The 27,279-nt window shown below is 33.8% G+C and overlaps 1 protein-coding gene across 2 annotated transcripts in view; it reads right to left on the bottom strand.

The window, feature by feature from the left end:
* The window catches only part of LOC148179457 (kin of IRRE-like protein 2), a 116,127-nt gene that overhangs the window by 52,733 nt on the left and 36,115 nt on the right, over positions 1 to 27,279 (bottom strand). For both annotated transcript variants that reach the window (XM_088050789.1, XM_088050790.1), the window contains exon 2: positions 8,529 to 8,656. In XM_088050789.1, coding sequence (XP_087906915.1) covers positions 8,529 to 8,656 — 128 coding nt within the window. The remainder of the gene's footprint in view (positions 1 to 8,528; positions 8,657 to 27,279) is intronic.

Raw genomic sequence — 27,279 nt, forward strand, 5'->3', positions numbered from 1 at the left:
ATAAAAATGTGTTTTAAATTTGACAGTCTGAAATGGGCCGAAATAGAAACTTCTATAAATTTTTCATAAGAAAGCTTCGGTTAAAACCGAAGTTTGTCGTAATATAAATGGATGCCTTCGGCATTTCACTAACAAACTACAAACAAAAGTTGTGAATTCAATTACTGAAACTTTTATTTGGAACAATTTTACGTAAAATTTATCGACAGGCCATAAATCTTCCAGAGTTTTACGAGTTCTAGACTATTGTCGCTTTGACTAAATCGTCTTGAATTGACAACTCGTCTGATAAAATACATGCTGAGTTGAGGAATACGTTTAGGATATATCAACAGAGAAATTGAACTTAAATTTGTACAAAAGAAAATGCTTATTTTGTGGTATTAAAAAATTGTTGGCGCAAAGTGTTACAAGAACAATATTTAGCTTTAATTTTCTTCCTGAGAACTCACAGTTTTCCGCTAAACTTTCAGGTCTTGTGAAGTTAAACTGGTAGAGTATTGAAAGATTAAAAATTTTATGTTACAAGTTCTGGTTATTACAAGGGCAAATTTTATTTTCAATTTTTCGTGTGTACATTACTACAAAGTTTGATAGCATTTTCTTTTTACCCGCAAAATGTTTGCTCTACCATCACAGCTGCCTACAACTTTTTAAAAGAAGAATGAGATTGTTCAACTTTAAACAGAAGGAAAAACAGTTACGGCTCATTTTTATTTAAATTAATAGAAATTTGGACAGTTTCAACAATTTCACGAATGAAACAGAGATAAGAAAGTGAATTTAAGTGAGTTTCAAAGTTTTAGCAAGAACAATAACTCCGAAATACACAATCTACCAAGGGTAACATTGAGGGAAGAATTTTTTCGAGATACCGATTAGTAAGCTTGATGCAATTCGGGACACTCCCGCTTTAGTTCAGACTTCAGTGGACTATCGAAACAAGACATGTCAGAGGGTGTATCGGATTAATCTGTTCTTGGCCGAAGCTTTTATCCTAATGCATCCTTTAAAAGATAAAGAACTTTATGGTTCGTTCTTCGTGGCCTCTATGGAGTTTGCTTATCCTTATCGACCTCCAAGGAAACAATTAAGTTAATAAACTCTATAATTTGTGATAGACATCGAGAACCGCAATGCCAAAAAAGTATTTAATTTAATTTCGTTTTGAAGTGCGAATTTACCGCTTTCCGTTGTGTTAAATTATTAGTGGAATCCACTTAAACTGGCGTGTTGCATGTTGCATGACCAACAGCCAGAAATTTATTTAGCAAATTCGCCCCATATGATAATCATTTAAAACTATGACACCGAGTATTGACGCAATAGATTGGATTATCCGGTGATTTGCGAGAATGCAAAGTTTCAACCATCACAATATTTTGTATGATGATAAATGACCTTTCTCTCCCTAATTCCGTAATCGTTTGGCAAATAGATTTAACAACGTGTTATGAACGCTTTTATTGCCGTTTCATCAGTTTCTCCACGGTACGATGCGCTGGCCGTGTATGTTTGTCAGTTTCAAAAAGCAAACGAAAGAATAAATAAGGATAGTAGTAATGGTGGAGGCGCCGAATCGTCGTAAAAGTGAAAGGGAAAACGAAGAGAACGACGTCGTGTTGGGAGACAAAAGTCATTTATTAAGCACTTTTGACCGATAATTCCAGACCGTGCTAAATTTATGAAAAATCCAACTGTGAATGAGGCAATTTTAGCCACCTAATTAGCTCCGCTCGGATAAGATTGTTTTGGACTGGAAAGAACTAAATCGGGGGGAAGTAACAACGTTATTAGAGGAAAAATCTTTAAAAAATTGGAAAATGGATCCTCCAAACAAACACAACCAACATCTGTCGCCGCTTCATTGATTTAAAGCAAGTGGAAAGGCCATAAATTGCGGAATTCTTTGATGTTCAAATATTAAAACGGCGCGGATTCAGATATCAAATGGAATTAATCATGGTTCAGTTTTCAAAATCGTAACACAAGCCAAACATGCACACATCCAATTTGCTTTAAACAAAAGATCGAAATAAAACCATTTGTAACGGAAAAAAATCCCATATATCAAGCAGATGTGGTCATAAGGCCGACGTCCAGAACAAATTTAAAAAAAAGAATGAAGATCGACAACAAAAATATAGGTCCCTTACGTTTCCCTGACCGAGCATTCGATATCCCACGTAAGAAAAGTAATATTTATGCGGCAAGCTGACATACGCAAAGAAATGAAAAGACGGGGATGTATGAGCTTGTCGATGTGTCTGCTATATTCCACGAACATCATTCAAATACGTGAAAAATAACAGCGAGCCTATTGCCAAAGCGGGATTTATTATGTTTCATGCCCTGCTGATTTATGAATTTCAAATGGTTTATACAACCTTGCACTGTAACTAAATCTATGATTGATGAATTTGCGGGCGCGATACCGAGTTTCGTGGAAGAAACTCCAACCGGGCTCAGAGGCTTCTATTTACTGGTGATGTCGCGGTAATAATATCCTCTGAATTAAAACAAACTCATATTTTACCGGTGCGTGGTGCGAAGATGCTAAAGCCGCTTTTGTTGTTTTTTTTTCCCATTTTTCATACATAAAATGTCACACTGAAAGTTGGGATAAGAAAATTACTATGCACTTCTTTAATGTGATAAAGATAGAAATGGTTCTTTGTAGAACATGCGACGTGATTAATAGTATTTTTATATCCGAACAAAGATAAAAAACTTTCAGGTTAATGCAACATGTGATTTATTTTAGTTAGTTATGCCAAAGAACCTAAATAACACTAAATATGTTGAACATTTAATATCAACTTTACCAAAAAGCCCAATTTTTTACAGTACAAAAATTTGCACGGACCGAATTAACTCAAATTGGGTTATTTCTCTTTGCATTTTGTAAAGACCCGCCTCTGTTTTAAAGTATGAAAAACAGAGAATAATTTTACTGGTGTTCACGTTATGGTTTAAAAATGGTGGATGCGCCGGAATAATTTTTCAGTGTAATGTCCTCGAGAATTTACACTCATGTTTTGATGTAGTCAAACGTCATAAATTGAAATTAAAATCAAAACTTTAAAAACAAGATTTAGGATTATTGGGGTTGCGTTCTTGTCGTTAACTTTGGTGTAAAACTCCTGTTCAAATGAAGTGATAACGTCAAATCTGACAAATTTAATGACAAAAGTTGCATTTTATTAGTTTTAGATAACGTTATTACCACTCAACCCAATTTAGATTTATCTACCAGCAGAAATTATCAACCTACACAGAATAATGTTACTATCAGATGATCAACAAAATTCGTAATTGCTATAAGTACTATAATCGTATCATTCGATTTGATAATAGTAAAATCTAAATTATGTCTGGATATTTTGACCAATTATCGTAATTTTATCAGTAAAGTACAGGCATTTCCAACCAGCAATCCAGTGCCATTTTTCTTATCGTTATAAAATTTTTCCTTAGCAAGTCGACAAGAAATTGTATCCGCGAAATGGAACGTATAGTGACGCCTTGAAATGGTCTCTTTTATTATTGTTTTTATGGGAGGAGATCGTGTGCATTGATGATTATGTATTGGATCCCGGGTCCTTCCGAACATCGGAAAAATATATGCACCAATTTCTGTAGAAAGCCCTTCATCCCCAAATAAAGCCGCTATCCAAACTAATATATGACTACAATCGAAACAAAAATTATAGACGTCCGCAATCAGAAAAAATCCGTTCCAATCTCGAAATTGCTAGACTTGAATCCTGAGCCGGAATCTAATTGTGGTGTTGTTCATTAGTAGTTTGATCTTGAGGCGAGTGAGAGTTGTTAACAGTTGAGTAATGTCTACTATATTCAGTTTGTACATTATTGTAACTCGATTATAACTATCGGCTGAGGCTTTAAATCCCCTAAGGTGGACTAACTCCATCACAGTCGAATGAAGAAAACAGAAATCCCTGCTGGTGTTATATACTGCAGGCGGTATATCATTTAAGGTGTCCCTGCTTTTGTCAGCCGTATATTAATTAAAATACCTACCTCGTAAAGAAAACATTTAAAACTTTTTCCCTAAATTTATCGTTAACCTTCAACAGTACCCATTATAAAGTAATAACGATTAAGTTCAGTAATTTTATTTTATAAAGTTTTAATTAAAAATACAAATCGGATAACTCGTCGAAATGTAAATACCGAAATCAAATTTAGATTCCGATCGGAAATAATTATTGTTCCAGGGATCTTCAGTTTTCATAAACTAATTTAATCGTAATTAATCTACGTAAAGTAAATGTAGAAACACTCAAATCGGTTCATACTTGAATAACTATTTGAAAGTCAAATAAGTACACTGGTTTCATTGTGAAAACCGATTATACAGTTGGATCTAAAATTTTTACAGCGTGTAAACTTTCTGATCTTTTTGTAGGGAGGCTCACCTCTACTTTGAACTTTAACTAATGTATTATTTACGAAGATCATTTAAGACATTTTCGAGCTAATATAAAAGTTCTTTATTTCTATTCTTGGAGAATAATCAAAGAAAACAAAAACCTTCATTTTCAAAGAATACATCTTTGGTAAATAAAATAATATACTCTCTAGCTTTCTTATTGCACGAAACTGTTTATACTATACGTAACGTGTATTGTCAGAAAGTTTATTTGAATTATTGATACGTTTATACGTATTTTTTACATCTGTCACGCTTCCTCTATTTAAATCCAAGAGGAAAATTGGATTTTTTTCGAATAACGCATATTTGCAACGCCATCTCCACAAACTTTAAGTAATAAATACAATATGTGATTATAAATAATATGCCAACCAAAATATACACATAAAAACTTGTTTTATTTTGAGCTTTTTCATAAAACAAATAATATTTAAGCGAAATTAAATTTTCCCAACCGTGGAAACCGTGAAAAGATAATTAAAATTTCCAAAAATTAAAAGTCAACGTTTAATACGAATAAAATGATTCCCAATCAAGCCAAAACAAGTCAATAATTTTTTTATATAATTCAGCCAGATTTGTAAAGAATCAAACAAGTGTCCATTTGTCTCTTTTGTTGTCGTATTTGTTATATGTGTAATGGCAATGTTAGTAATTTATGAGAAATAACCGAAAACTGTCAGTGAAGCATTTTCAGCAAATACCAGAAAGAGAATAAAACATGAAACATATTTGCGTGTGTGATTACCGCATTTAGGTATATGATTAATATTTTTGATTAATTAAGTTTACATTAGCATTAAATGAAAATAGCAACCACGGCTAATCCATTTCCGTGCGCAAAAAAAAAACAGTAAACATTATCATGCTGTCATAAAACTCGTAATCTCTAACAATTAAAACAGAACGGCACGAGTCAACACAGTTTTCTACTATTACAAACCACTAATTGAAACCTAACAGGTTTTTCGCGTGAATGCAGGAGTGGCTTCCATCATTGATGAAAACGTGAATTCCACTGCTTTTGCCTGCGGGTCTCTGCATTGATCAAGTAGAGTAGTTTCCACAGTATTTTAGCACGGACAATCTCATTGTAAATTACCACCATCACGACAGCACGTCTTACGTGAAATAGGGCGAAAAAGAAGAAAAATGTGTGGTGTTTTACCTTCAAACATCATTTAATTCAATCAATCCGAAATGAGAAGCAGCAGACGCCAGTAAATAACTCGAAGAAAATTAAATGGAAGCACCTGCTCGTACATTATTAATAGTTCTTGAGAGCACCAAGAGTAAATTAAGACATTTTAAAGTTCATATAATTCATAATTGTGAGATGGCTCTATTCAAACATATGTTAATAAGAGACATGCAACTAGCTTCCGCTTGTAGATTAAAGATTAATTAAATTCCTCCCGTATGCAAATGAGACACTTAACTTGGTGTAATTATTCGGCGAGTGGAATACTATCCAGTAGGATCTTATGTTCATCGGATAAATTTACCATATGATTTAATTAATAAATGTTAACATTCGCGACGAAGCCAGAGATTATGTTTCCAAAGTTACGCGTTGTGTTATGCATAGTCGTTTTTCGGTTATCTGCATACAAACTAGGTAACTGCACAGAAAGTAATGATGGCTTAAATGTAAGAGGCAAAGTTTTAAATACATTTACCCGAAACTTTAAAAGAGTTAGCGCATTTTAGTTAAACTTGTGCCACACTGATGCTCCGGAAGGTTTACAGACAAATCAAAACGTCGCTACAAATTTTGCTATCTTTTTATATTCCGTTAAATATAAAAGATTTTACCCGGCGCATCCACCATTTTCGCCGCTAGTGCTCACGATGCGTAAGCTGTAATTTACCTGAAAAAAAATCTTCCCAAACTCGCTCCAGCTGCCATTATTTCTATTATAAACTTAAAAGTTTGATTGTTTTGCAAACAATTTCCGTTGGCATAATAACTCAAAAAATAATTTATGAAAGAAACATTTATCGTTCAGATAACACCTCCAAGACGTATTGAGGTCAAGCTATACAGAACTTATTTATTAATAAAAGAGTGCTAAATTACAGGAGTTATGAAGAGATTCCTTCACAGTGAAAATCTAATAGTCCGTTCACCAAACAATAGAAGGATAATTGCTTAATCTGCCGGTAACACTCTGTTCTTTTTGTGAAGGCGATATGTGTCCGAGAACAAAATTGATGCTAGATCAAGAAGAGGGTTACTTGAAAGAAACCACTTTACTGCAGATTTTAGGGCTAGCTATAATCCAGAACATTTAGTTTTAGTAGAAGGGCAGCATTATTAATATCAGCAACCAATGCGGGAAATTGGTGGCTCGGCGTGTCACAAGAACCGGAATATTCTGACCTAACAAAATATTTTCCGTGACCTGGGTGGTTTACGACACTTTTGCAGGTTGCGTGTTGTAAAATCCTGATACAAGAGTTTTGTGCAAATAGTGAACGGGAATGACAAAAATAGGTTAATTAAAATTTTCCTTCTCGAAACGGTTTCTAGTTTGACATTCATTAATTACAAAGCTTCACGTTAGACGTTTTGTTTTTGAATAAACCAGAGTGGTTTGTACGATAATTTGTTTTTCTTATAAAAACAGCAAAAAATCAAAATGATTTGTGAATAAATCCCCTCTGACTGCAACCTAAAATTTTTCCATTCCCCGATCACAATTTTTACGATCAGGTTTCACGAGACTATCAGCGAAATTGACGGGAAAAATGTGCACTCGTCAAAAAAGACCCACGGAGACTGAAACTTCCCTTCTCATATCAGATATTGTCCGACCGCTTCAATGATCATATGTTTGTTGGCTTTGGCTTTAAGGCGCTTTAGTCTATTAGAGGCTATTGTTGTTTTCTACTCCTCTTTACTTGAATAATTTTGAAGTGAGTTTCGTCAAGAGCTTTTTCCTAATTTTTGCTCAACGGTCCATCTAATATTGTGCTTTGTGTAAACCGTAAATTTTATCAAGCGAGAAGACAATTTGTCTGCTTTTCTGTAAACAGAGACTGTCGACAACTAACTGACTCGAATAAATCGATGACCCAAGTTTTAAATTAAATTTGGTGGTCTGATGCAAAAACCGAAAACCAGATATGAATTCTTATTTTGTTGTCGTGTTTATTTACCATGTTTAATCGATATCTTAATAAAATATTATGGGGAAACTTTCCGCTTTGGCAACATAATTATCATCAGAAAGACATTCTTTCCATTCATCCGTAAGTTTTTGAGTTTGCCTAGAAAGTAGCACAATACTTTACGATGCTCAACAAAACATAAGTGGATTATAGCCATCAAACGTTATGGTTACTGGGGAAGAGTTATTATTAGACTCGTGAAAAAATGAATGGAAATTTTTCTTGTATGGAGGCAATATTCAAGTTTAATCGATCTGTAAACTTCCATCACGCATAAAGTTTTATGGATTTTTTTTTAGTTTATTTGCAACAACTAGATAATATATGCAATACTAATCTTAATTACAAATAGCATTAATGTTTGAATAGCAAAACATTTTGCAAAGCTTCCCGGAGTCAAATTCTCCATATTTCGAAATATCACACATTAACTTTGGCAAAGTAAATTATGCAATAAAGTACCTGCTTCAATATTTGTGCTAAATTTAATTCCACAAGTGAAAAAGTTCATATTAAATGCCTTCAAGCATTATTTCATGTCTACATGACGTGTACATTAAGTTGGTGAACTCGCGTTAAATTATAAAGTTTGTTAAGAGTTTAGTCACATTGACAGGAGTGGTGTTTGGGTTTTGAAAATTTCAAGTTCCGCAGCATTGATTTAACTTTGCTGGCGAACACACGGTTTTACGGAGCAATTACGTAATTAATCTCCGACATTGGAGTGACAGCGGAGTACAGAGATTTTAGTTTTAATGAAAATGTGAAGACGGCTCGTCTTCTAATCAGTTTTTTTAATCAAAAAGATGAGGTGTTCGCGTCAGCAAAAAAAGTCGGAGGGACTTTCGCACTGCTCGATTCTAATTATGTTTAAGTTAAAATCGAAAATGTTTACCTTGTTATCTTTTTGCCAGGAACACGATCCGCGTTTGTTGAACACTTTGCATACAAGGAGAGCATCCTGGCCAGGATTGACTTCGGTGTATGTGGGCTGTTGTTCAAACCTTTGTACGCCACCCGCTCCTGCAATAAACCCAAGACGGTTAAAATATGCGAAACAACAACAATGGAGTAACATACAGCACCTACACTCTCACTATGCTGCTACAGAAAGCTTCTGCATACAAATGACAGAGGATTTAGCTTCACGCCACATTTGAGCTCAGTTTCTACCCTTATTAACACATATTTAATTTACGACAAGCGGCGGCACAGTCTTACAGATGACCATGCATCATTGCAGAAACTTAATTAGCAGCGAGAAAATAAAAAATAAGATTCCTGCATATTTGATAGTCTGTTATTTTCCAAACAATCAAGTGCGCTTCAACCAAAATCGCGTGTTGCCTTCATGTTGGAGTGTAATCTACAATTTATTTGCATCGTATATGTCAATATAAATCAAGATTCCCACCTGAAAGAAATTACAATGTTTGCGTGCTAATCCTGAAATTATTAGAAGTTATAGTGCTTTGGAGAAAATGTGAAATATTCACTTATGAAAACTAATGATTCGGTTCGAACGTACATTGAATTTCTGGAATGTTATTTCAAAAGCAGGTCGGAACCAACATTAATTCATGATCTAGTAGATTACATTTAACTATTCAACTTCCGTAAAATATTTTCACAAAACTCATTCGAATTTTAAATATCTTTTTGTTGGTATTTTAAACAGAATAACGAAACAACTGTAGTCAATACAAGGATTAAATTTTTAAAATATTATCTCATGTTTATAGATCGCAACTTTATGAAACACGGGAAAATATAATTGACTGTGAATAATAATGCCTCTGTCAGTTTGGTCTATAAATAATTTAAAAAAATATTCATTAGAGTAAAAATTATTTCAGACTGGTCAGAAAAGATTCATCTGATTTCACGTATTTCTTAATAAGTGTTCTTAGCAAGAAATACCAACTTAGGTCTTCAGGTAATTGCTTAAGGATCTTAGAGCATTTGAGAAAGATGGTCAGGTAATCATTTTAATGACCTTTTAATATCCTAGTCGTACCTGCATCGGAGTAGTGGGAAGTTTAGCACCTGCTTTCATTCCTTCCAAGAATTTTGTGGTGTGAATATTTCAGGTGTTTATGAACCATTGGATAATAAATACTCTAATATTAAAATAATTTTGCATCAATTTTTACTAAATTAATGCAGCAAATGCAGTGAAACCTGAAATAACTGTAAATTCGCTTAAACATGATTATTATTATTTAAACAAATAGTTGATATATTATTTAACATGTCATGCATTTATGCAAAAATTGTATATAACACAATATTAACAATTCCAAATTTAGACAGCCGATATTCATATTAATGATAATTGCATTATTTAACTGAAGCAAAAGACAATAAAAAGTGTAATTTTAAACTGTGGCACGGTTGCACGTACTGTCTAAAATCCATACTTGCATATTATGTAGTGTAATTTTCGGTACGGAAATTAGTCAATCTTACACCCACCCCACAGATATAATGCATAATTTAGATAACTGATGTAATAGCCGGAAACCCTGGAAGTTTGCCTATTAAATTAGTTCCGAATTACGAAAAGGGCAACAAAGTTCGTTCAGATAACGGCATTTTTCTTCAGGTTTCAGCAAATTAAAAATGATTTGCCTAAGTCCGTTTTTCATACATCATAACAAAAAAAAATTGGTCCGAAAAGAGGATAGTTCTTATCAGTTCGGTTGTTATTACAGTAAATTTGCCACCGCCTTAAATCTCTTGTGCGTTTAGATTAAACTATATTTTCAGGAGTCCCATTTCTGTATCAGAGACGCGGCCGCTGGATGTATTCTCAACATTAGCATAGCATTTTATCCAAAGTGCTCCGTGGTTTGAATATTAATATAAATTCACGGTACAGTCTACATATAAATCATCTGAAGATGTATGTGAGCCGAGAATTTCACTAATGCCACTGTTTACATTCACCATAATCTATTTTATATCACCGCGTCAACGCATACGAGAGGTTCTAAACGTTTTAAAGTTCTTTACATAATTTAATTCCGACAGAAACCACAAACAGTTTTACACAAAAAATATCAGAGACACTACTTAAATATGCTAACACAATTGTCCCACTAGAAAAACTGCTGTTGAAAATAATTTATTATCTTAAAATCTTAATCAGATAAAAGTAAATCCATTAATATGGTAATGCGGTTAATCTTTCAAATATCAAAATTTTAAAACATCAATCAAACATAAGCAGCACTGTTAAAATTATCGACCAGCATGCAACTTAGATTTAATTAAAGATATCTAAAAAACCTTCGCCGCAAAAATCCCGGATATTCTTTTTGGTGAGGTAGTAAGTATGCCGTTGCAAACTTAAACATTTCCATGCGTAATGTATGAACTTCAAATGTACTGTAGCCTCTTAACTACTCAAGACTGAGAAAGGTATGCTGTAAAGCGTTCCGATGCAGAAACTTGCAAATCCTTTAAACCGCACAAAAAAACGTAAAAAAATAAAATTGTAGTACAGCTGCTTTGAATGTAATATTCATGTTTTCTTAGTGTTAAATGAATTAAAGTTTAAGTCACTTCTCGAAATGTTTATCCTTGCGGCGGAAAACAGAATTAGGTATATAAAATATATTTGTTTTACATGTTAATAAAATAATTCTCGGTTTAAAATATTTATTAAATTAAAATGAGTTACGGTTATATTTTCAAAGTTTCATTATCTAGCTTAACAGACATAAATAATTCAGTTTCAATTTACAAAATGTTGATAGAGTGGGCATTATAAATCACTGAATTTTAATTTTAATGATGGTTTTAATAGTTGCTATGGTTGCCATGCTAATTTCGCAGTTTTTATGTTTTTATACTATTTTACTACAGTAACGCATAGTGGTTATTTATAGAGCGAATAAATACATAGATAAGAGCAGGTACAAATATCCCGAAGGAATAAACTTTGATGCATTGGCAAAGAAACTTCTCCTGTAATTCAACTCTATGTTTTATTGTAAATTCCCAAAGTTTTGTTCTCGGTATTACATACCACTGCATCCGTCGGAAATGCAAATCTGTTAACATTTTCGGCAAAAAATAGAGTTACATTTGTACGAAACTAAGCGATTTTGATTACTTTGCCTTTGTAGGCGCTACTAACTTCTTCGTACAATAATTGTTCTGCTATCACGATTCGCTCGATTTTGTATTGAGTCTAGTTAGTGAGCTTCACAAATGGAATATCTAACCACATAATTGAAACAATGATTGGTTGCTGGAGAAAACAATAGGTGTATCATTTGCTAATGAATTCTGCCACGAAATCAATAATAATTCGCTGTGTTTAGCATATAGCAGTGTTGTCTTCATTTACTAATAGTAGTTCTGGCACAAACTGAGTGAAAAAATAGTGAATCTAAAATAGTTTCAAACGATCCTTTGAAGTGCAGTTGAATTAATTAGATAGTCTAATAAACAAATTAAAGCCATAATGCTATTATGCACCCTGTACTGTTAAGTTTTGCTGACAGTACACGGCTGTTTCTCAACGTTTACCTTCAACAACAAGCCCTCAGCACGAACATGAAATTATGAAGTTTGTACGCCGGTTGTTATTGTTCCTTTGATAGTCACTGCTTCATCATTGCAAGTATGAGAAACTAATTATCGTTTAGGAGCTACGTAGTTAATTTACCATTATTAAAAGCAATGCCGAGTTTTCGTTTTTCGGTTGCAAGAAAATGGAATATCATTAACGTTACAAGCAATTTATTCCTAGAGTTGATCATAATAGGTAAACTTTATTATTACAGCAATTGCTCCTTTTACAACTGCTGAAGTTTATGAGTGACTGAAATTAAATTGGCTTTCCGCGGTTTTCATGTGTGTGGTATTGAACCAAAATTTCCTAAAAAATCGACGAAGCTCACTCTATTTAAAGGGACAAGGTAAGGAATGGTCGGAATTCAGAAGAGAAGGTTATTGCGGAGTGGAATGACTGGTGAGACGTCAAGAAGAAGGAAGAGTGTGTCCCTTCCTGTACCACAAGACGGCCTAGACGGCCAGTGATGCATTACTGTGGCTGCCAGCAAGTAATTAAACTCACCGACGGTCCATCAAGTTCCGATTTTAAAGATAGCGGAGATATTTCCAGTAACGTATCATTGCTCCATACGAGAAAATGAAATATATGAATAAGAAGTTATGATAGTACCTTCGTACAGAATTCACAGGAAGTGTTGTAATAACAATAACTTCACGCTGTGATATTAAAACAGACATGTGAGAACATAGTAAATTCTATTTTAGCGAAACATAAAAAAGGATACCGCGGCCGTAAACGATTCCTAGCAAATTGTTTTATAAATAATAAAATTCACTTTTATTTCGGACGTGGAGATGTCTCTGCCCTGTTTAACGATGATGGCATAAAAAATAACGAAATGCTTGAGTGGATTCCTGTTTTACCAATAAATTGTTTTTAACCATAATTACCCGGAAATCGTTTTGGAAGTTCTCAAACGTTGCGCATTTTGGCCCAAACTTCGTGTTTGAAATTTCAGTTGTATGTGATTTGTTAGGAATTTCAATAGTTCCTGGCATATCTACATTCCTTGTAAACACCATAATGTCTGAGGCAGTTAGGAGATAATTCCAATTAAAACCTAAATGAAAATTCAGTTCTGTCTCCGCTATTGACTGACAATTAATTTGGATGTTTCTCAAATATTCATAATTTAGTCGGATTCAATTAGGCAAAGTTGCAAGTTTTTAATCCAATTTTAAGTGACTTTTTTGGGAACTCGAATCTCATTACCGTTAAGCCGCTAATCTCCTCTTCAGTGACTTAAGCTAACCAATAGCCGCAGTGTGCCCACCTACCCTTCTATTTTTCCCACCCCAAATTTTCACCTTAAATTCTCATGCACCACCTTAGGAGTCACCGAATCATAACAAGTTCAAAACAAATAACACCGTAAATCGTTCAGAATGTTCTCAAGAGCAAAACGCTTCAACTACCCCGAACCTGAAGGTACGATTGATTCTCTCATAATCAATAATAAATTCTAATATTGTTTTTTCTCCACAGATCTGTCTCAGTCTCTCTCAGAATGCAGCAGAAATCACCCCGTGTACACTCCGAGACCTAAACGAGCAAGATCAGTGCCACGATGCTCTCATTCGAAGCCCACACCGAAGCCTGAAAAGCGACTATCAACTCCTGATTTTGATGTATTGACACAAAATCTCCAACGATTGCAAAGGAAAATGGAAAATCACATGGTGACTTCTACGGAAAGCAGCGGATTTTCGGGTTCGAGCCGGACTTCTTCACCTCCTTCTGAATTGGAGGTGTTGAGTTGGGCCTCCGGAGGGGTTAGGAATATGGACGAACTATGTGAAAACATTGCCGACCTCGTTTTGAAGAAGATGATGGAGAAAAAAGAGAAGAGTTTGTGGCAAAAAGGGAAAGAGCTGTGGAAGTCGGTGAAGAAGACCGTCCTCTCTGAAGAACGACAAGAATGATTTTTTTTTTATTTAAAATTTTGTACATTTTGGAACGTGTAAATACATATTTAGAGAAAAAAAAGTAGTTCATTTCAGTCACCCACGTCAATATTTCATACAAGAGTGCATGAGAATGACAGTTTAATAGCCAACTACTGATTGCATAATACTTTGTTTATGTAAAAAAATATATTTATTTAAAATGCGTTTCAATTTCAAAGCGCTTATTTACACCTTGATTGAATTTAAAATTGTTTGAATAGGGTTGATTGTTCGCACATATCCCAAACTAAATGAAATTCAACGTTCTGCAGTTTGCTTTTCATTAGAAGCCGAATCCAAAGTAATAATTGGGCTCTTTATATCAGATTCCACGTATCCTTATTGCATTTTCAACTTTGTAAAACGAGATTAGAGTTCTGCAATATATATTTCCGCGCTCCCAGCAGAAAATTTCGTTAAGAACTGTGTGTGAAAAACCATTTATTTTTTCTTGAAAAGAACCAACATGTAAATTTTCCGACCTTTGGTTTTTGTCAGTCAGAGATCCCTCGCTGGAAAGTCGGGATTCAGAGTAATTCATTCTTGCTGTAGCGTGTGCTTGGTAATTCCGTATCGTTACTGTTGTAGCAGGGACGGTATCTCAGAGATTTCAAGGTACGTGTGTGAGACATGAGGTGAGAGACGCCGTATCCATCATTGTGACGTATATTGCACCTGTAGTACCCCCGTCTTTGCTTTACGCGCAGAGGTGCCTTTATTCCGGTTTCTCTCCGGCAAGAACATTTGTCTTGTCTCTCAGTGACTGCTATAGTCACGCCAGTCATCTCATTGCAGATGCCATCTTTGAAGCTTCTTAACAACACCGAATACAGATTTTGGCTACGGCAGTAATCGATAAAGCCGTGATTTACCCGGACATCGTCAATTATAAGGGTTGATAACGAAATTTTGACTAATTTACTTTTTGTCAACATTATCGTCCAAAATTTACCTGACACAAACAGCGCACTCACTGTAAGTTTCAATGTAATTACGTTTAATTATATGCAAGTGGTGCCTGTGGGACGATTGTTGTTGCTGTGATGTTATGTTTAACTAGATTAACAAAGATAAGCACATTTCGTGATTGTGTTTTCATTCATAAATGATGTTGTGCAGAATAATCCATATATACATAATTCGATATTAGCGCGATGTTTGGTTTACGTTAAAAGCCGTACCGATGTACAATAATGTCACACGAACAGTAAATCTCAGAAACCACGAAACACAATGTTAGAATGGAACAATTTTCGATAAAAACATTGGATTGATTTTTACCCCAAGAAACATGCTGATTTTGTGGTAATATAAAATACGCAATGTCTGCAAAGAATGGTATAAATTACTTTGTTTACGAGTCGTTGCTTTGGAAACGTTTAAGCGCTAGTGATTTCTACTCTTTCTTCATATCCAAAAAGCTTTTCCATCTCTTAATTATTTAAATACACCACTTCTCAATACAAACTGCTGGGTAATAAAAGATATCAAGTGGATCTAGTGGATTTAACTGCGAAAAAAAGAAGGAATCAAAACAGTGAAAAGGAGGTTCACATTTAAATTGTTGCAGTCGAGAAATTATGCATGTAAAGAAATTAATTGAAAAAAAAAAAAGAATAAATTGTGACCGACACTAGAAATATAATTATGTAGTTAATGATAGTTAAGAAAACTAATTTGGTTTTCTCGTGTTAGTTATGTTCTTGTGGGAAACTCAATGATTTATGAAGTTTTCTTCCTCACCAAACTGGGACACGTTTCTCAATTTACAACAGTCGAAACGTTGTTGATAGGATTTTAGACACATATTCACCAAAATAACGAGTATTGAAAGCTATATCCTCAGCTGTAGCGCACATCATGAATTTCAAACTGGTACGCCCCCAGTCGTCTTTACAGACTTATTTACGATCATCTCTACGTCCTCCCGTCAACCTCGGGTTTATATTCTTTAGCCTGTCGACTCTCGGTTATTCGCCGCAACAAGAACTGCAGTTTGCCAACCTCCGCCACCATGTTAACTGCCAAAAAACCGTGAAATGATCGCTGGGGTGTGAAAGAGGGCAGCGGCCATTTATATTTAAGTTACAACAGGATACGTAAAACACTGGCGCTGTCGTGAATACTTCTTGAAGAAAATTTATGAACGCCTGCTCTCGAATTGTATTATAGTGGTGAAAATGCGGCTTTGAAATATTTGAGGTTGCCAGACGCTCAGATTCAACATAAATCAAGTAATGACGTCGTGTTTTGCAATAAAATGGTGCGCCGAGTTTTCGGTCCCGGCAAAAAAATGTGTGATCTCTGGGTAGAGCATAACTTGACGTTAATGTAGTTCCGTGAAATAAATTAATAGGTCGAATGGTCCCCAAACAATTTGCGCCCAGGACAGTTTGCATCTGTGCCTTATACATTAATAATAAAATATGTACCTCGTACAATTTTTCATCCACTTTTATCCCGCTGTGCATGTTATTTTTGGATCAAATAACATGAAGATGAATTGTCCTGGGTACGATTAGACGCTGAGTGTTCTATATATTAAATTACTTCTTCCTTTCTATTATTCACATTAAATATGAGGCTGTCTCTAAAGATGCAGGAAAAAGAAGCGTTAACATGCATTTTTTAACTCATCATTAGTGTAGTGTAATTATGCTACCCCTCATTACACAAAGAATTTTCCTGTTCGCGTTAACATCGCGTAATTATACACACAAAAGTTGGATAGGCCAAGGTTTTCAGAACTCTTTTGCAGAACTTAAATGTGCTTTGTAGTTTAAACTTTTTTGTAACTTCAGAAACCATTTTAAATAATGCCTATTTTCGTACGGAAATTTATTTATGACCGATGTTTTGTGTTGGATATAAAAAAGTTATAAATACATACCTACATTTCTGACAGTATAATGATAGGCCCTGAGAACTATAAATACATCCTTTAGTAGTAACTGTTTACTTCTATAATTTTAGAAAAAATTACAACTTTAGGACGAATTGAAGAACGACATTTCAATACAAACGCACAAATATCTACGATTTTATATAATAGCGTTCATGCATGATACCGTGTACTAAGTTATTACTACACGTATAAACCTTTCAGGGATCTGATATAAAGCTCCACTGAGCGGATCCTAAATCCAACTTTCAAGACCATTGATTGGAAGAACTCATTGCCTGCGTTGGCCATCGCTCTAATCTACCATAATGTTGCTCAAATTTCGATCAACTTAGTAAGTATATTTTTTGCCACTGTTGTTATAATTTTTAAGTTGTAGAGCAAACAATAACTCATTATTTTTTGTTGGGCGAACGCTTCATTATCTCATTATCGATTACTAGTAACAGGCACACATTTTGAGTTTTGAGTGACGGACTTGACGTTTTATTTGTTCGCTCCATTACATTTTAGCACTGTAGGCAAAGAACTAATTGACAATATCTGATGGAAAGATTTACCTGCGTTGATAATGGACAAAAAACCAAAAATGTACGTACGTCCACATTATTACGGTATTATTACCATGTCAAATGCTCGAGTACCTAATATGCATGCAAGTAACGGTTTTTTAATAGACGACATGAAACGTCAAATCCCATTTTTCGTTGGCATTAATTACCAATTACGTGCTTTATTAAAATTTCAGTAATGCCTCTCCATCATGCACGAAAAAGAAGTCTAATTAATTTACCGGTAAAGTGAGGAAGTTTCTGAACTTCAGCATCAGCATTGCCTCTAAAAGTAGATAATCAATTGCTTCCGTGTGCTTATACAAGTTTTCTAATTTGCGTTTGCTTACTCATTTATATTACACTAGTGACGGAATTTTCGTACGAAATTGGAAGTTTTTACGTGCAAGTTTCATTTTGCGTGTATAAAATGGGTTGCGAATCTATACATTTTTTAGAACGACTTTATTTCCTGAGCTGAGCAAAACGAGCCAAGGATTCTTAAAAACCGGATCTTTATAATTAAGAAGCTTCAATGCTGCGTAATTAGATTAATCAGAACTTTGATCGAATTGTTGACTCATGAAACGCTACTGGGAATATCTACTTATTTCCATTGGTTTTTATTGTTCACACTGCAGATACTAATTGCGACATTAAGAAACTCTTAGAGCTAATGCTAATTCCCAGTAAATGGCTTGCAGACTTCTATTTCCCTAATAAAAAAAAATAAATCTAATTTCAACTTTCGGAAACTCAAAAACCCTCTTTGAACATATTTCTAAAGGAAGTTTCCTTGTCCTAAACTTGCGACAAAAGCATTACAGATCATAAATATCGGGATCATTTTTCATCAATCATCCCGCTTGATGTAAAAATAATTATATTAGTCTTTTTGTGAAACCATTAATTTCCAATAATTGAAGTTGCTCGTTTACATACAGTTCTTTTATTTTCTCATCTAGAATCGATAATCAGATTTTTCCGCGCAACATCGTGTCGACACAGCGCAATGATCTGAAGACTTTATCATTTGAAGAGCTCTTGATGAAGGGTCATGGCGATGAGACCTCCCGATTAACGATCGTCAATTAGGAGTGTTTATGTCCGCCAACTTACTCATTTGGAACAAAATTAAAATTACATGCTCCCTCTGTTGATATTCCACACCGAATGAGTTTCACACACGCGTGTAAAGTGTGAAATATTAAAATTACGTTTTTTTGAGTTGCTTTTATACAACGATTGGGCGTTACGAAACTCGGCTATTTCTCTGAGGTTTAATCGAGCTCGTTACTTAGCTGCAGCTATCTAATGGACTACCATTAGTGACCAATGAGAGCTTTAATTTAATTTTACCTCATTTATTTTTCGTTCAACCGGGTTCAAATCACACCCATATTTATCCAAGTTAATGCGTTCTTAATTTAAATCGAGAGTTGGGAATCGAAAGGCACGCAAGCGCAAATTCTTGGTTTAGTCCACGTGGGTGCTGGTAATTAGTTAAGACATTGTTATTCTAATAAGGGTACGTTTATTTGACACGCCTTAAAGGCCACTTAACGCTGTTTAAAGCTTAGACGGATTTATAAATAGCCACTTGGAGTAAGATTTAGCTTTATTGTGGTCAAAAACGCGAAGTTCTCATTGTCCAGTAAATATCGCAGACATTATTTTTAAGCGATTTATAGTGACTATAAATTCGCAGGAAATTGAACATTTTATAGCTGTTTTTCATTTTCATTAGCAACAGCTCATTGGTAAAACCTAAAGGTACTCCAGCCGCAGAAAAGCGTTGTACCATGACGGTTGTAGAGAATTAGTTATGACCCGGCGCATCCACCATTTTTGTTGCAAAAGAAACAGTAAAAACTGAAAGAACATTACCGCTATCTCAGTAAAAACACATAAAAAATCTACAAAGTAAGGTAAATGAACAAGTCAAGAAATTTAAATCATTCCGACTGTTCACTTGACAGCCAAAGAAAACAAATACTTCTAAAGCGTAATATTAAAGCACCCTTACAAACATCTTTTTAAACTAGAGAGACAGGCACATCCAATCTAAATAAATAATATCTGAGGCCGGTTTTTATTTTCAGTTCAATCACTTGGGTCTTGGAAAGCAGAAACTCGATTGGAGGAATATAACTAAAATATTTGAAGGGTTACTAAAGGTTGCTAAGTTACTTTGTAAACGAAAATTAAATGAATTTATACTTACAGAATAATTTAAAATGTAAGTCACACTGCGAGCTAAAATTTAAATAAGCGATGTTTTCCAAATCTGAAACGCTTCTAGCTATGTCAAACATGGCAGGGGTCGTAACGGAATAAATGTTCGGACCCTTCTAATTTGATCATTCCCGTCGCCGCAGGTGATATTTGTTCAAAAGAGTCTCCGGCACTCGAGCTAAAACCCTTTAAGAATGTTAATTGCCGAACTAAAACACTTGTATAAAATAATAATTATAAAACAAATTACGACGACAAAATTAAATTCTCGAAAATGAGGAATTTCAAATATTTGATTAGGTAGGTATACAGAGGACGCTTGAAATTTTTTATAAGGATAAATTTAGAGATTAAAGAAAATTCTATAAAACGTTGATAACGTCCCTAATCAATAATCGTATTACTTTTAAAAGCTTGCCTGTAGAGATTCAACATGTTAATGCTTTTAGAACATCCTTAAAGAACCATAACCTTTAAATTTATTACACGTTTAATCTACTTTTAAGATACTCAATTAGCGATATTTTATCAGGGTAAATATAAATTCATTTACTTCATATTATGATTGAAGTAATTTGAAAACATGCTACTTGCAATAAGTAGCAAATTATTTCACTCAATTGCATCGTTACATTAGATCAAAATTAATAAAACATCAGAAATCGATTCCAATTAGAGATACACCAGCGCAACTACTTAATAATGTTATAATCCTCCTAACTACAACTGTCATTCCTTTAGTCGTAAAACGGAGTTTTTTCAAAGAGTACCCATGCAGAAGGTAAGCTTACAAAACACTCCTGTAATATGTGGCAGCAAATATTAAGCAGATTACAAGCATTTACAATATTTACTGCAAGCAGTTAAGTAGCAGTAAGTAATAAAAAACTTGCAACGCTCTTCAACTTTATACTCTCATATTTCTTTAAATTGTACATAGTGCTCGTAAATCTAAACATCACACAGAATTTCCTGTCATACTCCAAAGAAGTAGTCTCGCGTCGGAGATATTTTCAAATATAAAATGTTAACCAAAGCATTAAAATCAGATATAAGACAGTTCTGAAAGCACTGATAACGTGCGTCTTAGAGACATAAACGCAACAAAGCATGATAAATTAAACTTGAAAAGACTTCTGAGAAACATTTTAAAAATTTTATGTTATATAGGGATTAATTTAAAGAACAATACCGATGAAGTGCTAATTCTCTTCTGAATGATAAAAGTTCAGCTTGCGTGAATAAGAAAATGGTAAATGCGTTTTACAAACTTTGTAATGTGCTAAGAAGATTTCGGAACAAAAATTGCTTTTCTGAAGGATTACACCTTTTGTTGGCAACAATATGAAAATATTTGACTTTTCATATTATTTTAGTTACTCTAAGCTCTAGGATTTTCAAAGAATCAATATAAAAAAACTAAGATCTTGATATTTCGGTGAATGTATTAAATTTCCCACGAACGAGGTATAAATACTGTGAAGTTATGGTTAAGTAGTCCAATAAATTGAACGATAGTGGATTTATAGGAGCTAGATAGCGATATTGCTTTTTTATTCGTAAATGATGTTGATGCTTAATTTATGATCGTACTGCAAAGAAAACTAAAATTCATGAGCGGATAAGGAATACTGACCCTAGTTTAATAAAATTTTTTATTTGAATTCGATTATTGCTTATGTCATTAATAATGTTACGCTGACGATTTTTATATATTGTTTTGTAATAACAATTTGAAATAAACACTTTAAAATAAATTTCATACAATTTTTCGTGGAAATGCAATTTAACAGACACGTATTCTGTTTTATAAACAATTATCTCTAATTTAATTTCCCAAAATTTCATACACAATATTCAAAAGTCCGTGTTACAGCTACAAATAACATTTTATTTGGCATTAAGCTAATTTTATTTTACTACAAATAATTTATACCGATATAGTTATGTAATAGTTATTTACAGTCGCGTGTGGTAACTTGCATTTTACAGCGCGAAATCAGTTTGAAACACGACGGCGTAGCCGGAGTGCTTTAATGATTGAGCGCCGTAAAATGGTTAACGCACAAGAGTTGTATTAAACTTTTTGGCCGAAAAATTTTAATGCAAATAATTGGGTTTTTCAAAATTCAAGAGAACTGTCACATCTGACATTTATAAATTTCATCATCTGTCAATTCTGTCAATTTTGAAGTTGGTGCACAAAAAGTACACAAGACGGCGCTGTATAAAAAACGTTAATATGACTTTAAAAATAGAAATATTGTCTTAATTGAGAAAATAATTTAGGTAGATTCCATTTTGGTGATCAATCTTCATTGTGGTAAAGTGATTTAAATTTATAAACGCATCTGAAGAGCAGACGATTTGGGCAATTTTTACCGCACGGCGTGTGTAAACGTCAAGGGCGCTTGTAAATATAATGTTTCCGAATATGTCAATTGAATGTTAATTTGACGTTTACAATTCATGAGGCCAAAAAAGTATTTAATAATTATTACTGTTTGTGCATGCATAGGTAATTAATTTCAATCGAAATGTTTTTTCTGTTTTGTAAATTCATTAGTCTCCAGTCGCCAGACTATAATTAGATTAAATTAATTAGAGATAGTTAAAGTTAATTTAAAGTTAAAAAGCCATAATATTGTCAAATTTGTCAAAAGTGGTGGATGCGCTAGGTTAGTATTAAACTCATCAAGAGAGATATTAATATCATCATTAAAAATAAATTTTGAAGACGCGAAGAACCAAATAACAGTGTTGCGTTCAAGAAAGAACAGAAAAAATCATTTAAAGGGAACAAAGAAAATCAAAAATTACAATTGCAGCGCATTTGAAAGAAGTAACTCAAGAATTTAGGCAAAAGCAACAAATTATTTAGAATTTTTTGTCAATTAGTTAAATTTAGTTTTCCGCAACGACAAAGCTCCCTTTTAACTTCGCAGCGATTTTAATACCTCAATTTTTAATAAATACCTTCCTTAATCTCAAAGGAAACTTTGGCGATAAAAAAGAAATTGCTTATACAAGCAAGAAGAAATTTTACTATAATGATTGTTCTGATGCTCGGCGCGTTCCTTAATTAAATTCCTAACTTCGCTACCGTTTATGTAGGTATATCGTATAAATTAAAAAGCAGCTAGCAAAAAATCTGCAGCGACAGTGCAGAGCTTTGTTAAACTAGAATCGGTTGTGCGATAAACTGGTCAATTACATGTCGTATAAAGGTGGCGTTTTTATTAAATTGGAGACAGTAAACTTAAATACTTTCAGAAGAAAGTACATAAACTAGAGTTTATTTTCCAAAGGCTTAAGCTCTTTAGGATCTTTTATACGCGCAATATCTCCGTCCATTATCGCTTCATTATGAAGCTAATAGCCATTATTGTTCTTAGTGTCAACTTAACAACCCGCGCTACTGTAGACCTAAATTTTACTTCAGTAAAACGTCTCGATGATAGAGATTTTTGCACGCTTTTATCGAAACTCTCTAGTAGATCCATTTCTTGAATTAGAGCATTTTGATTTGGTCCTTAAAGTAATCAATCTTGCGCTAGCTTCCAGAGTTGTTCCAAAAGAGCATTTTATCGTAGCTTGATGTATATTCTGGCCTTTTTTCCTTTCTTTGCGTTATAACTTTATAACATTAGATTGATGCAATAATAAACGCGGGGATAAAACACAACGTCGACATCAATATTATAACCTTTGTTTTTCAATTAACCTTGTAAAAAACGCCACTTGTAACGGATAACTCAATTTTTGACCACCCAATTAGTTTTTTTAGCTTCCAGTAACATTCAAAACATGTTTCATCTGCGAAAAATACACATTTATTACTGCCCGAACATTGAGGTTATTAAATTAGAAGCAGCATGGGAGAACAAATTATCGGAGTAAAATTATCGACGGTCGGTGATGTGGCAATAAACACAATTATCTGACTTTCAGTGCATTACTATGCTTTTAAAAGTTGCGAAAACGTCCAAAAGTACTCCGAATAAGCTTCTGCCATTTCGCAAATGTGCTGTAGCGGATGATCTCAAATTAGCAAAATCGGCCGAATTAAATGGTCGCCACTTTTCTTAATTTATTTTAGTGTATATTGCCATATCGGCACATAAATTGCCATCAAAGATAAAAGCTTTGGATGGAATTTTCCCATTCAAGTGTTTGGTCTTTTTACTAATCTTACTTGATTTTAAAAAAGTCACAAACAAAGCGGAAAAATATGTGAAAAGCTATAAAATATTTGTGAGTGTTAGTTTTAAAACGACACTTGAGAAAAATGACAAGTTTATTCAAAAATGCACCGCAGGCGAGCACCACGAATTCTAAGCACGTTTTCGTGTTCCTTTAGTCCACGCGCAGACGGTCAGAATTGGGGAGAAAACCTGCGATAAAGAGAAGAGTTCAACGCTGTGGAAGTTCTAAAATTGCCAACACTGCATAAAGGGACATATATCTGATTCTTATTACGGCATGCAGTGACACGTATACCGTCATTTATTAATCCCTCTACACTTGAGCAGTTTATTTCGATAAGCCGCTTTGCAAAGATTTTCTCCAAAAGTGAAACGATTTATTTTGTTGTTTGCTTGATTGACATTTCCCGCACAACCGGTTTAGAAAAAGCGATTTTCATATTAGACTCTCAATAGGGATGCACTTATACGCTCATTATAAATTGTCAATTGCACGATAGTCAATTGAAATTTAAACCTCTAACTAGAGTCGGGAATTGCGTTTCTGAAAACTGAGATAAGTACTGAAACTTGTTGTTTTGCGAAAGTGAATTAAAAGGATTGAGTTACTTTGATACACTGTTGTAATGGATTTTTTGTGACTTGAAATAATACCCTAAAATTATTAAAAATGTTGTAAAAAAATATTTTTAAAATGAAAAACAAACAAACCCGGAAGTTCAAACGTGTTTATTTTGCACAGTTAGGGAAAATATTTTTTCTTCAGAAATCAAACTCGGCTAGCAAATTATTTTTGTTTGGGATATTATTTGTGTGCGATCGTTTCAGAGAAAAATCGAACAAAAAAATTGTTTGGTAGTGTCTTTGAATGTTATTTTAAATTTTCATTTAATTTAAACGATGCAACGGAAGAAAAATTTTAGTTTGTCCATATTCTCAATATTTTCAAATTTTAATTTTCCCAATAATACAGTTTTCTTCGCCATAGGACCGAAAAAATCTGAAAATTGGAAAAATTAAAAAATTCAAAACGGCAGTGCAGAGATTAGCAGAATAGAAATATTAATGCTGAGTATAAATAAAACAAATGGTTTATATTTGGAAATACATTTTCGTCTGTTTTTATTGCTAGTCACATTAATGTACATGTAAATTTTCTTTTGTTTTATTCGGCATTTTTAAACACATGTTTTTTCGCGTTACATTAAAATGCATTAAAATTTCCAGCAAATTTCTAGTCTCCACTGGTTTGCAGGTGGTAGAAAACTGAATTTTTAATAGTCATTCGGATGAAACACTTTTGAACGAGGAGACTGGCAAAATTTTATGTAATTTTTGTGGCTTTTAATTAATGCTCAGGGCGTTTTAATTATTTAATTTGAATGTAAGATTTATTAATAACTTTTTTCGCCGTGTGGCAAACTTTTATAACGATCCGGTAATACGTACAATTTACATGAAACTAAATATTATCTTTGGTCATTGTTCCAAACCTTCCTCTTCTTGAAAAAGCTGGACAAAAAGATGTCTCGCCTGAACTTTTTCAGCGAAAATGATGCGCCTTCTAGAGTACAATTCCGTCCATTAAGCTACGTACTTACCTATAAAAACTTTTTATTTTTCTTTTGCTCGTGAAAGTCTTTTACATAATGTATTGCTTTCCGACTTTTCTGTACATTAACTTTTAAGTTAGAGTATAAATAGGCGGCAAGTGAAGATGGGTAACATTGGTTGGTAATCCTTAACGTGTCCTGACGGATACTAAGCTCCTGTAAATATACCGGGTGCCCTAAAAGTGCGCGAATCTAATCCTGCTCGACGTATTTATGTGGCAGGTACAGCCGCCAACCACAATACCCTCGCATTTGCACACTACCTCTCTAGATTTACTTTGAAAGTGCGCCTTAACACAACCCCACGATTCATGATCCTTATCTGCAAAATTACGTTATAACAATACTGCCTGACTAAATATTTTAATAGACTTAGCAAACCCCCAGTATGTTTTAATTAAAGGAAAAGTCCTGAAAAAGTGTAAGCCAAGGTATTGTATACCCAGATAATTGCTGATTAATCACAGAGACTTTGTAGGTTTAACGTTATGTAAAGTGTGGATTAGCTAAATAAATGAGGCATATAATGCAATTTTGCAATTTGTTTCTTAAACCCTTAGATTTACAGATTAAAATAATTATAAATAGAGGAAGTTTATGATGCATGAAACGGAGATTCATTTACTTTCCGAAATACACTCTTTCGTTTCTTGCATAAACAACAATTTGACCGACGTCATTAATTTAAAAGCAGAATCCCGGTCCTTTCTCTCAAGAGGATTAAAAGCAAAGAAGGTTTTGAGAAAACATGAATAATGTTTAGGCGGTTTCGGTATACGCCTGCGGAATAGATCACTTTGTTTGCAGGATTGCTCCGAGGCACGCTTGTCAAATATTTCAATGCGTTTCATTGCTATATTTGCATAATTAAATTTGGGACAAAAAGCTTCTCATATAAGTTGAGGAGGATTTTTTCTTGTCTCACCTGCTTTCGCTGACACAAACAAAAACTTGAAAGTAAAACCGCGCTTGAGAAGGATTTGATTTTGAATATGGATATACATACATAACAACGAATGGACGTTGACGTTCCGACAGAAAAGCAAAAGTTCATAAACAGTTTTTCTTAAAAATGTCTCTTCTTCAAACCCTTTTTACAACCAAATTAGCCTTTCCTTTACAAAATTAGTTACAAGCTCATGTACATTTTATCTTTTTATTTCAAACGGCATCTTTAATGAACCAAATCTATTCGCGTTTAAAAATTCTACCACATCAAAACATTTGAACATAAAAGAGTTACAAAGATGATTAAAAAAAATTTTTAACGTGAACATTTAAAATGAACTCCGTACAAAATTTTTGTCATTCAGTGCCGATCACACTCAAATAAAATTCAGTTCTTTGTGGTTGATTGAGAATAATTAATTAAGGGCTAAAAACTAATTGAAATTCAAATTAGGTTTGAATAAGTCTGACTTTATTTTTATGGTTTTCATGGCGAAGTAAACATCGCATCGATTTTCCGCGCCCTTCTGTCAGATTTGTGCATTTGCACTTTCGTTACATACGTTTTTATTCTAGACCCTAAAATCTCTGATCGTAAATTGGAATAAACGCAGAAATGTGATAATTTAGATCGCATCCTTTTAATATAAACGTAACA

This window comes from Gnatocerus cornutus, chromosome 2, assembly GCF_029298725.1.
Source record: "Gnatocerus cornutus isolate USDA-ARS CGAHR chromosome 2, icGnaCorn1.1, whole genome shotgun sequence".
Lineage (NCBI taxonomy): Eukaryota > Metazoa > Arthropoda > Insecta > Coleoptera > Tenebrionidae > Gnatocerus > Gnatocerus cornutus.